The sequence below is a fragment of the Schistocerca serialis genome, chromosome 5, assembly GCF_023864345.2.
Source record: "Schistocerca serialis cubense isolate TAMUIC-IGC-003099 chromosome 5, iqSchSeri2.2, whole genome shotgun sequence".
Classification (NCBI taxonomy): domain Eukaryota; kingdom Metazoa; phylum Arthropoda; class Insecta; order Orthoptera; family Acrididae; genus Schistocerca; species Schistocerca serialis.
The window spans coordinates 562064575-562078089 of record NC_064642.1 but is presented as its reverse complement, the minus strand read 5'-3'; the positions used below and the strand labels follow the sequence as shown (position 1 = coordinate 562078089).

The 13515-nt window shown below is 43.2% G+C and overlaps 1 protein-coding gene across 1 annotated transcript in view; it reads right to left on the bottom strand.

Annotated features, from left to right (window-relative positions):
• Positions 1 to 13515, bottom strand: part of LOC126482080 (facilitated trehalose transporter Tret1-like) — a 131799-nt gene that overhangs the window by 50770 nt on the left and 67514 nt on the right. Inside the window, exon 2 of the mRNA XM_050106056.1 lies at positions 3074 to 3127. Coding sequence (XP_049962013.1) covers positions 3074 to 3122 — 49 coding nt within the window. The 5' untranslated portion in view covers positions 3123 to 3127. The remainder of the gene's footprint in view (positions 1 to 3073; positions 3128 to 13515) is intronic.

Here is a 13515-nt window from a genome sequence, read left to right as displayed (position 1 = left end):
TAAACTCCGAAGAGTGTTCCTAGAGCCACTCTGTAACAATTCTGGACGTGTGGGGTGTCGCATTGTCCTGCTGGAATTGCCCAAGCCCGTCGGAATGCACAATGGAGATGAATGGATGCAGGTGATCAGACAGGATACTTACGTCGTATCTAGACGTATCAGGGGTCCCAACTCACTCCAACTGCACACGCCCTACACCATATCAGAAACTCTACCAGCTTCAACAGTCCCCTCCTGACATGCAGGGTTCATGGATTCATGAGGTTATCTCCATACCCATACACGTCCATCTGCTCGATACAATCTGAAACGACTCGTCCGACCAGGCAACATGTTTCCAGTCCTCAACAGTCCAATGTCGGCGTTGACGGGACCAGATGAGGCGTAAAGCATTGTCTCCTGCAGTCATCGACGGTACACGAGTGGCCTTCGGCTCCGAAAGCCCAAATCGATGATGTTTCGTTGAATGATTCACACGCTGACACTTGTTGATGGCACAGCACTGAAATTTGCAGCAATTAGCGGAAAAGTTGCACTTCTGTCACGTTGAACGATTCTCTTCAGTCGTCGTTGGTCCCCTTCTTGCAGGATCTTTTTCCGGACGCAACGATATCGTAGATTTGACGTTTTACCGGATTCCTGATATTCACGGTATACTCGTGAAATGGTCGTAAGGGGAAAATCCCCACTTCATCGCTACCTCGGTGATGCTGTGTCCCATCGCTCGTGCGCCCGTCTATAACGCAATGTTCAAACTCACTTAAATCTTGATAACCTGCCATAGTAGAAGCAGTAGCCGATCTAACAACTGCGTCAGTCACTTGGTATCTTATGTAGCCGTATCCGACCGCAGCCCCGTATTCTACCAGCTTACATATCTGATAACACGTGCCTATACCAGTTTCCTTGGCGCTTCAGTGTACATCTACCGCGAATCGTCCCACGGAGCTTCTGACGTCATCCACTAGATAATTTAAATACCTTACAAGCAGCAACATAACCCACTCACATCAGGGACTTGCACGTTTTTCTTTTTACGGAATGTATCAATGTTCGCGAATTAATAATGGTCAAGCTGTCAGTGACAGAAAACGCGTGTCAGTAGACAAACTGAAAACCATGATTTGACCGACTAAAACCTTACTGATATTACGCATACACAACCCCGTATTTAGATAACGTTATGTCCATGGGCCCAATAACTTTTTTCGTCCTCGCCCCCCCCCCCTCCAACAACAAACTTAGTCAATTTTGAAAAACATTTAGCAACAAAATTATAAATACAGTATTTAAAATAAGTATATATATATATATATATATATATATATATATATATATATATATATGGAATTATGGTAATTGATTATTATATCAACAAAGAATATCATCAGTTCAATGGTTTCGTCTTGCCTTATTATCGGCAAACACATTTATCACATTTTCAAAGTCCAGTTTCACAGTCAGATCATTTTCTATTGCTAATACAGCCAAGTGATTCAAACCACCTTGAGTCTGAGAAGCACGCAAGTAGTTCTTAACCCTTCCAAGAACTGAGGAGGATCGTTCAGCAGAGCAGTTCGTCGCTGCTGCGGTCAAATAAATATTGCACAGCGATACTGATTTTTGGATAAATATCAATGAGGGATTTCTCTGTTAGCATTTTATTTAAGACTGGTAAAGGCGGACCTTTCTCGTATCTAGAACTCAAAAGGATGCTTTTGAGATGGGCACATTGTGTTCCAAAAGAATCCTCTATGTCCCCTGAGTAAAAATGCTTCAGCTGTTTTTCAGTATTATACATTTCATCGAGTCCATTTCCATCAAACTGATTAAGAAAGAGAACTTTTCAGGAAACTCTTTGTAGACACCAAGACAATTTTGAGCTCTGCGGATAGTCTATTCAAAACAATTAAATAATTGGTCTTCAGTACGTCACCTTCAGATTTGCAGACCACCGTTTCATTTTCTGACCCAGAGTCATCAAAGAATTTCTTTCGTTTCTTCACGCGTTTTTCTTGAGTTTCATTGACTCGCAGAAGATGTTGCATGGTCTCCAATTTTCTCTCTGTCAGCTTTTTGTACGCTTCAAAAGACTTAGTCATCTCATCAATGAAAGTCAGAAGTGAAGTATAAAGTTCCACTACCGCAGATATGTCGTCTTCTTCCGGCTGTAGTGCTGTACTCACTGCACTGAAACGTTCCAGAATACTCCCCCGTATTGCAGCCAAAAATGCAATATTTTTAGAGTTAAGCTCTTTACAATATCCCTGTAGCTTCTGATTCAATAACAGTCTTTTCTGTGACAGTCTTCCCCATAATATTGATAATTTCTTCATAAGTGCTAAATGGTAAATATGAGGTGTTTCCTTTACCCTGTTTCCCATTTTTAGTTATATGAGTTGCTAAGAATCGATCAAATTCAGCTATCAGCTCTAAACACATTGCCATTCCTTAAGGAACCAAACTGTTCTTCATTTCCACGAAATGGCAGTCCCCTTGAGCAAAGTTTTTTCGCTACAACCACTGCCTTCTCAAATACTTTCAGTTGTACATAGTATTTCCCCTTTGTCTGAAACTTATGGCGATGTGCACTGGAATTTTCATGTTCATTCACCCTTTGATTAGCGTGTTCCCAATCACTAAAGCCACTTGTAGCGTACTGGGATGAATCCCCAAACACTTTAAATGGTGCACAGTAAAGTGATCCCTGACTGGGTGAGTAAATCAAGTAATCGCGTTGCACGAAGTCTCCATTCAACAATTTCCTTTCAAACAAATCCTTAAACATAAATCTTCGTTTATCAGAATATGCACGCTCTGACTTCACAGAATCACAGCTTATATTCTGATTAAATCCGTATTGTACTACGTGATCTCGTGTTTTGTCACTGATTTCCCAAAAGAAAGGATCTTTATCAACAGTAAAATCTGATGAAACTTCCCCTTGGCCCAACTGGATTCTAACATTTTCATTACAAAGAAGAAAACTTCTCTTGTCGAATCGATTACATGTTATTACCTCATCAACTCCATTATTTTATAGCATTCAGGAAAGTAATTTTCAGATGCTTACCAGTAAACGCTGCGATGTACTGCAGTGTTCCAGTGAAGAGCAGCCTCATCTTTCCTGAAAGGAAAAAAAAATAGTGTTACATTTTTTTCTCGGAATGAGAAGGAGTAATAACCTAAAAAACACCACGGTAGATCTGCTGCACGTCACGGGTAAAATGATGTGTGAATCCTGGATCCTTCCTGGTCATGCTGACAAAGTTTTACGAATTTATTTGTTAAAGTACAGACAGTGGAAATTAAAATGTCCTGTTGTGCCTCTCCTGCTCCGAGTCGGCCTTTTTGACATCCTACCCTCTTAAAGTCTTCCACTTGTCCTTTAGTCTCTTGCGTTTTTGTTTTTTTTTTTTTTTTTTTTGTTTTATTTTACCTTAGTTAGACCCATGCATTGCAATTCTCGTCTAGCCATTCCTGCTGTGCCATTTCGCACTTCCTATGAGTTTCATTTTGTGGTGTCATCGAAAGAGGCCACTCGTACCCTTGCCGTCAGAAAGCCCGCCAGCTCGAACGTCAGAATCTGCTGACCCCGAGGGGTGGCGCCAGCGTTTCAGTACACGCAAACCAGACGCAGCACGTCCCCAGTCAGGGCAGACTACACAACACTAGCGCCCCCTCCGGCGCTGGCATAAAGGAGGTCGACGATAGCGCACTGGGCTGGTTCGTCAGCGCAGATCGTCGCCTCGTTTCGACAGCTCAGCTCCGCGGGAGAGCGGCTGTTAGGTGAGCGAGAACCACAGCAGCTAGAAAGTCAGTTTACAGTTGAGTTGACAAAAGACGTTATTCAGGGATTGGAAACACTTGTTACCTTCTGCATGACAGCTTATCAAAAGAAAAGTAAACGCGTTTGATTACTGCCTACTGATATCTTGTATTGTGCCCAGCTACCCACGTCTGTCTCCCGCCTCCTAGTCGACGTATTACTGTTGTGACCACCCGAGATCAATACATTTTTTAGACGTCTATACTCGCTTTTGCCTGATTCATTTGTTTTATTACTCGTCAGAGTAGTCCGAGCGTCATTGACCCCATAACTTGCCTGGACCCTAGGCGCGAGCACCAGTTCCCCGGCCGTCGTAAAGTCGTCTACGCAGTGGTAGCAGCAATAGGTTTATTTAGCAGAATTCACGCAGTATAAGACGTCATGTTGATGACGTGCGGTGCCTCCAGGCGGCAGAGCCCACCAGCGCAGCGGTGCGCTCGTGGAGCACGGACGTCAGAGGTCAGACTCGCTTGCGTCAGAGGCCTTGCGGCTTGAGCTGCATCAGACCGGCTCACCAGCAGCAAAGGCGAGGAAGCGACGAACGCCAACAGCCGGCAGCAGTAAGTCAGGAACTAGGCGCCCCCAAGAGCGGACTGCGAACCGAGGACCCCTTGACGGAGTCCAGGAGTTGGCTGAGTTAGCCTGCAGCAGGCAGCAGCGTCAAGGCGCCAGTTCAGGACCCGCCAGCATCAAGACTAGGGGCTGCCCATAGACCAGCGGCTAGATGTAGATGAGGCTAGGTGGCCGACAATGAGTTGGCGGCTGGCTTGGGCATTCTCTGTGCGGGCACCAGGCGACAACAGTTAAATGTGGCTGGGGCGTCAATTATTTATACTATCTCCACCAGGGGTTTCTATGAAAAGGCGCCGCTTTCTGTCATGTGCGGGCCCAGGCAGTCGGCTTCTCGAGGTAATCAAGCTATCCAATGTGCCAGGCTGGTGGCTTGCATCGCACTACTTCAGCCATACCATACTGTGGCCCTGTCTGCAGAATTTGGAGACAGCAGGCTGGCTCGTCTGGTTACAGGGTGCGAATGAAATGTGATGGTCCAACAGCTACGTTTTTATACTTTTCCTTTCGTCAATTGCGTTCAGTATCTCATGTGTTATCCAAGAGTTTGCAATGGGCTTTGTCTTTTTGCTTATTTGATCTTCTGTCTCCTTAACTATTTCATTTCCCAAGGCCGCCCATTCGTCATCTGTTGTGTTCTTGCACCTTTTTCAGTCAGTCATTGTGTAATGTTCCCTTCTAGTCTCAACAACCTGTGGTTTTTTCAACTTATCTAAGTCCCACGTTCTTAGGTTCATACACATCTACAGTTAAGTCGGTTTTAATCTGCAGTCGAAAACCAATTAATTATAGTCAGATTTTACTCCTCCTTATTACTGTTTAAAATGTGGTTTCGAAATCTTTATCTTACCATTCCACAGAGTGTAACGAGTATAAGCGCAAATATTTTTAGTGTGGTACCTTAATATTTATACACGTCAGTGTGTTGGTTGTTTTTTCTCTGTGTTCCAGCAAGCACGTCACATCATTTACTACCTGATGTTTTCTGCATGATCGTAACTGCACCACTAAACAGACTATCCCTGTCAGTATAGACAAACCATTTTGGGTTCAGGAGTCCACACTTCAACACTTGACATGTTGCACAGGGGAAAATAAACATTATCGGCTTGCTCTTGCCACATGTACTCTTGAAGGTACTAGCCAAACTAAAAACATACGACTCACAATAGCTATAATCATTAGTGTGCAAATGACTTAAATACTGACGCAATGTTGTTCAGTACACCGTCATAGAAATATCGGCAATTATGCCCCTTACACCTTTTGTAATCAATGCGGAATCTTACAGTGTCTCCAGATCCCTTCTCTGGGTACAAACTGTGTTTGTGGTGATTAATTTACACTGCGCGCAAAATTCTACCATCTGACATCCTATTTTTCATTTCCGTACGCTGCGTGCAGGATTCAACCAGCTGACTTCCTGTTTCATTTATTTCCCTTCCTCTACCTCCCTTTCCCCCAGTTCATTTTCTCGTACTATTTTTCCTTCTCTTACTTTTGTTATTACCGAATTCCAGTACCCCACCTGAATTAAATTTTCGTCTCCATTAACTATCTGAATAATTTTTTTATGTCAATATACATTCTTTCAATCTCCTCATCTGCAGAACTATATGGCATATAAACTTGTAATGCTGATGTAGATGTTCGCTTTGCATGTAACTTTGTTATGATAACGTGTCACCATGCTGTTCATAGCAACTTACCGGCATTCCTATTTTCTTAATCACAATTAAGCCTACTCCTACCTGATTTAGTGTCTATATCTCTGTACTCACTTGACCAGAAGTCTTCTTCTCCTCATCGCGTTTCGCAGATTCCCACTTTATCGAACTTCAGCCTATCCATTTCCGCTTTTAAATCCTCTAATCTACCTAGACAATAAAATATGAAACATTCCAAGCACTCTGACCCGTAAAATGCCGCTTTTGTATTTCCCCATCATGACATCTTCCTGAGTAGTTCCCGTCTGCAGATCCTAATTGGGGACCATTTTACCTCCAGTATATTTTACTTAAGACTATCCCATCCTTAAACCAAACAGAGAGCTGCATACCCTCGGAAAAGGACTGTAGTTTCTCCTTGCTTTCAGCCGTTCGCAGTAGCAGCACAGCAACATCATGTTGGCTATGTTACAAGGCTCAATCATCCAGACTGTTGCCCAACAACTATTGAAAAGGCTACTGCCCCTCTTCAGGACCTACGGGTTAGTATGGCTTCTCCATAGATACTCTGGTAATTTTCCTTCGTTGGGAGATGGAACGGAGTACTCCCAGCCTCGCGATGCCAACTGAGGAGTTGCTTGACAGAGTAGTAGCGGCTCGAGGTCGAGAAAATAGACAACGGAAGAGCGGCGAGCTCACCACACACCCCTCCATACCACATCGAATGACGCCGTTGGAAGAGACTGACACAACGGGCGGTCGCTACCTGTGCTGCCACCAGAGCCGATGGACGGAATTTAGAGAGAGTACTACTTGTCTCAACCAGTATCGTTACTGAAAAGAATAAAAGTATAATGTATTCGTTGTCTATGAAAATCTATGTTTATAGCTTATCTTTGGTCTTAATACATACAAAATATTGGTCTAGTACTGAGAAAAAATTGTTATTACATTTCACAGTTTCGGCATGTATGTGAGTGTATGTATTTCAGAGACACATGAAAACGATATTCTGAGGAAAGTAATATCGCTCTGAAGCGAAAGGAATTTTTTTTTTTAGGTTTCAGCGAAAGAGAACTATCTGTTAGGAATCTATACTTTCGCTCTCTGAATGATGGAAGTACTCTTCTCAGTAACAGTGTCTCGTCTAGCACGATCAAAGAAATTTTATAAGGTATAATCCATTCTAATGATAAACATTGCAGATAATGATGAAACCTGAGTTAACACGATGACTCAGTATTATTTCCGCCTTTTTGTGGTGCTAATATTTGTTAGACCAATTCACACTTAGATATAAATTAAGAGAGAAAATTAGGTCGATTTGACGGACATCGACATCACAACAAGCGTTGCAATTGTGGTTCACCTAGTTGCGCACACTAATAAAGATACAGTGGATTTCAAATATATTTTACTGAGTCTGTCATTCTTCCTGTGATCTGAAAAGAGAAAGAAAGGTTGGGCTGCAACATCCTGTCAACAGCGAGGCCATTGGTTCGAATAGGACAACTTCTTGCAATGAGCAGTAGTTCCATGCATTCATTTTTGTAATGCTGGTACAGGTTTGGTACTCCAGCTCACTATGGATTATATTATGTAGATGAGACATTTCGGGTGTCTGGTTGATTTGTAACTATCTGCTGTTATTTACTTATCTGTATGTCAGACATCGCTATTGGTTTGGATACTTTCGCAAGTGTCTGAAAAAACAAAATATTCCACTTAAATAACGTAGAAAATGGGGAGGATTTTGCATCTATGTTATTTTCTGCAGATACTTCCTCACAGCTTTGCTTTAGCAAAGTCCTCGAAAGATCCTGAAATTTGTGGTCTGAAGCAGATTGTTTACAGGCCTGTAGATTGATGAATTTTTCAAAACTAGCTCTTATTATTTGGCAGCAATGGATAGAGAGATCAAGATCTTTTACAGGTATATCACAGTGTTTCCTACACGTATATGTGTAACCGCACGATTAATTTGCTAGTGGTGAAAGATCTGTTGGCCAACTATAACGTGTCAGAATATCTTAAGGATGTTTTGAGAGAGCTACCGATTTCGTCAATGACAGTAGCTGTTATTTTTTTTTTATTTTTTGTATATGCTACTGGCACTTCGTTATTAGTACCTGATATTTCCAATTATACATTCATCATAAACCTAAGTACTTTTATAAAAACTAAATTCCGCCCGAACCGGCCATGAACGCCCAATAGTTGCCGACCGGCCGCCGTGTAATCCTCAGCCCACAGGCGTCACTGGATGCGCATGTGGAGGGGCATATGGTCAGCACACCCCTCTCCCGACCGTATGTCAGTTTACGAAACCTGAGCCGCTACTTCTCAATCAAGTAGCTTCTCAGTTTGCCTCACAAGGGCTGAGTGCACCCCGCTTGCCAACAGCGCTCGGCAGACCGAATGGTCACCCATTATTGATTTTAAACTGCGGTCCTTTTCTGTAACATTCTCCTTCCTGCGAGAAAGTCTTCCAATAACAGATTGCACTTTTACACCAGGACATACCACATACTAAATTTGTTTCTGTCTTCTTCTACAGGGTGTTACAAAAAGGTACGGCCAAACTTTCAGGAAACATTCCTCACACACAAATAAAGAAAAGATGTTATGTGGACATGTGTCCGGAAACGCTTAATTTCCATGTTAGAGCTCAATTTAGTTTCGTCAGTATGTACTGTACTTCCTTGATTCACCGCCACATGTGTGGGCTGACGAGAATCCGCACGCAATTGTACAATCACGCCATCAACACAGATTTTCGGTGTACGTTAGGGCAGGCATTGTTGGTGAGGTCTTGATTGGGCCCCATGTTCTTCCACCTACGCTCAATGGAGCACGTTATCATGATTTCATACCGGATACTCTACCTGTGCTGCTAGAACATGTGCCTTTACAAATACGACACAACATGTGGTTCATGCACGATGGAGCTCCTGCACATTTCAGTCGAAGTGTTCGTACGCTTCTCAACAACAGATTCGGTGACCGATGGATTGGTAGAGGGGGACCAATTCCATAGCCTCCACGCTCTCCTGACCTCAACCCTCTTGACTTTCATTTATGGGGGCATTTGAAAGCTCTTGTCTACGCAACCCCGGTACCAAATGTAGAGACTCTTCGTGCTCGTATTGTGGACGGCTGTGATACAGTACGCCATTCTCCAGGGCTGCATCAGCGCATCAGGGATTCCATGCGACGGAGGGTGGATGCATGTATCCTCGCTAACGGACATTTTGAATATTTCCTGTAACAAAGTGTTTGAAGTCACGCTGGTACGTTCTGTTGCTGTGTGTTTCCATTCCATGATAAATGTGATTTTAAGAGAAGTAATAAAATGAGCTCTAACATGGAAAGTAAGCGTTTCCGGTCACATGTCCACATAACATATTTTCTTTCTTTGTGTGAGAGGAATGTTTCCTGAAAGTTTGGCCGTGCCTTTTTGTAGCACCCTGTATAGATTGCTGAACTGCTTATTTGCTGAAGTTCGACCAGCTGCAATTTTTGTTTTGTTCACTGCATGTTTTGATGACAGTCTGTTAGATCTGTTCATAGATTCAAACATGCATGTGAAATGAATAAAGGTAGGCATCAAAGGCGAGTCAAATAAGATTCAAATGGTTCAAATGGCTCTAAGCACTATGGGACTTATCTTCTGAGGTCATCAGTCCCCTAGAACTTAGAACTACGTAAACCTAATTAACCTAAGGACATCGCACACATCTATGCCCGAGGCAGGATTCGAACCTGCGACCGTAGCTGTCGTGCGGTTCCAGACTGTAGCGCCTAGAACCGCTCGGCCACTCTGAGTCAAATAAGGCAATCGGATTCTTTTGTAGACTACCTTCCTCAGGAGCTGTAGAGGTAAAGAACTTCACTAGACATTATCGAGTTTTGTACAGCAATGAACACAAGCCATTACTGATGCTGCAGGCGACACCGCTGATCAGCGTAAGCTGCTATATGATTACTAACGCTGGACTCAGGTGCACAGCACAGAGGCAAACAGCGAAATAGCCGCTTAGATGTAACTGTTTGCCTCAGCACGTTGTTTCTCATCGACTGTGACCATAGTGTGCGTCGCTCATGCCCGCATGCACCAATCGAGTTGGAATGTACGTAGTTTCGACACTCGACTCTCGTATAGTATGATTGTCGCCAGTTCACATCAAGCTGTCAGGTATTAAAGTTTCATTTTGTTTCCTTAAATCGCTTGAAGCAAATTTAAGAGTTTCTCAGAACTATACGTACTTGCCTGCGGTGAGTTATCCGCGACCCACACTTGTAAAAAAAAATACTCACAGAACACTATCAGTTTCACTGTCTTATATCACTTTAAGAGTGGTTCATTAATAAAGATCATAGGCACTGTAAGTCTGAGCTTGTTTTTTGTCTCTAATGGCTGCTACCATCACAAACATGTTATAGGCTCGAAAAAACCTCTCATACACTCTTATCTGAAGAATGTAATAAACACTGGACACAATCACCAATCATAAGCTCGGCATGATACGTGGTGAAGGTGCTGAACCTATTGTAGCCAAGCAATTTTATAATCCAGAGTTTGCAGAAAGTAATCCACTACCTGTAGTTCTCATCGAAGTGCTAATTTCGCATCTTGTTGGAAATGACCGGCGTTAACACGCTGCTCAGTGACTGCCTTGTAGGGAAAGCCGTCTCCCGCCACAAGGCAGTCTTTTTTTCATCGTGACAATCTTCACCTCCTTACTCTGAAGAGACTTGGGTTATCGAAGAGTATGGTGTACCCTGATGAGCATGACCACTTGCGCAATCGCAAAGATTTTGTCGCTAGTATTTGCACTTCATCTGAACCCATTTTGTTAATCTGACACGTCTTTGCGCCACGTTTTACAACCACGTAAAAGAGAAACTGCAGGTTGCTGCTTCTGGCCCAGTTTCTTCCAGTGCTATCGACACGTTACGGACAACACTAGCACAGTAGAAAATTCAGTTTGGCTGTGTGGGACTGTAATTCATGTAGATTACTGAAAATCAGGATAATACGCGAAGATTAAAAATAAGAGACGTTTATTAAATACTATAAAAACACACAATACATTTATTTTGAAGTAAATACAAAAACTGTAAATTATATTCATTTATTATGAGCCGATATTAGGAAAAAAACAACACTCAACCAGTAAGTTTCTTTTGAGCCAGGCTCGTCTTACGTTTACGTGCAGCACGATCACGCTGGCGTTTCACAAGCCTTATTTCGGCCAAAGTAGTTTCCATCCAACGTTTAAAATGAATCGTTATTGTCTCACCCCTGTGCACGTTTTGACTTCAGGTTGAGCGCCAACTTCGTTAGCTAATCTATCATCACTACTGTCATTACCTGCAGAGGAGCAAACGGCGCTAAATTTCTCTTCAGAAATCACACCGTCATATGCGTTGAAACTCACCAATGCTGGCCACCTTAGAGTCATTGCGTCACTTCCTACAGTGTGTTCGCAGTTGTTTCTTTATTTTATTAACAATGAGCCGTAAAATTTAGTTATCTTGCTCAAATCATCTATTAGATACACATGTTAGCTATTTCGCTATGTGAAGTAACATATGTAATTTGTATATTGTAAATACTGTCGTTGTGAAGTTCTTCTTTTTTTGTGGTCCTGGAAGTTAAATTTTGATAGAAGCAGCTTAACTGAAATCCAAGTACTTCCGTTTTATATAGAATGAGGAAGAGTGAAAATATAAATTATGTGAATGCAATACTAATTCGTTTTCAAAGAGAGAATTGTCTACAGTGTGGAATCGTTTTCTTTTAGTAAAGCGCAGTCACAGGTGGAAAAGTAACTTATTGATAGAACTGTGGATCTATCAACGGCGCGGCACTCTATCAACCACTGCAATTGCATACATTGTCGGTAAGAGTTCTGTTACATTTCCCTTTTTTAACGTCCGCGTGGCTGAGCGCGAATTGTTGTACTAACGTTATTAGAGGCAAAAACCGCCTTGTCGCAATGTCATGAACACCTATGGCTGAACGTCTTCGCATGTTTGCAAATGGTCCAACGAATTCCGACTGGTCGACATTGTCACCAGTTTATTAAGTGTACAAACTGCATCTGTGGAATCACAAATGACTGTCCGTAGTGCATCGAACTTTTCATCTTGGAACACTGATACCTTCTTCTTCTTTGACGTGATCTTATCAGTAGCAACAAACGGTTCAATACTGTACTGTCCAATGCTAATTTTTTAACTGGCACCGTGCCAGCATCTGTGTATGACGGTTGACTGAATTGAAATTTAATGGTTGTCACGGCCGATTGTTGCTGCTGTGATTTCCGGACACTCCAGTTCCGTACAATTTCTGTACAAAAAAATAACGATCCACATGAACGACGAACCTGGATTAATGTGCCCTGAATAAAGGAGGTTCCACAGCAGCACATACTTTAGTGCGATAGATGAAATGTATGCTGTTGTTGGTTGGGATATCCCAATGAGTGGTTTCAGCCCTGTGTTAGAAAGTACGCTCTTTCGCCGTGCACACTGACCCCTATCCTGGCGGATAAGTGAGAGCTGTCTCGTACACACTGAGGTGACAAAGGTCATGCGATACCTCCCCATATTGTGTCGGCCTGCCTTTCGCCCGGAGTATAGCAGCAACTCGACGAGATGTGGGCTCAACAAAGCCCCCTACAGAAATATTGAGCCTTACTGCCTTTTGTCCACAATTGCGAAAGCGCGGCACAATTTATTGCACGAACTGACCTCTCGATTATGTCCCATAAATGTTCGATGGGATTCATGTCGGACGATCTGGGTGGTCAAATCATTAGCTCGAATAGTCCAGAATATTCTTCAAACTAATCGTGAATAACTGTAGCCCTGTGACATGGCGCATCGTCGTCCATAAAAGTTCCGTGGTTGCTTGGGAACATGAAGTCGATGAATGACTGCAAATGGTCTCCAAGTAGCCCAAAACAACCGTTTCCAGTCAGTGATCGGTTCAATTGGACCAGAGTCCGCCACCATAGCTGAGTGGAGAGCGTGCCGGCTTGTCATGCCTGGGGGCCCGGTATCGATTCCCGGCCGGGTTGGAGATTTTCTCCTCTCAGGGACTGGGTGTTTGTGTCGTCTTCATCATCCGGGATACCCTCGCCACACGACTTTTCATTTCAATTGGACCAGAGGACCCAGTCCATTCCATGTAAACACAGCGCGCACCATTGTTGACCCACCGCTAGCTTGCACGGTGTCTTGTTGACTACCTAGGTCGATGATTTCTGGGGTTTCGCCACACTCCAACCCTTCCACGAGCTGCTACCAACTGAAATTGGGACTCACCTGACCAGGTATCGGTTTTGCAGTCGTCTATGGTCCAACCGATAACGCCACGAGCCCAAAAGAGGCACTGCAGGCAATGTCGTGCTTTTAGCACAGTCAATCGCGTCAGTCGTC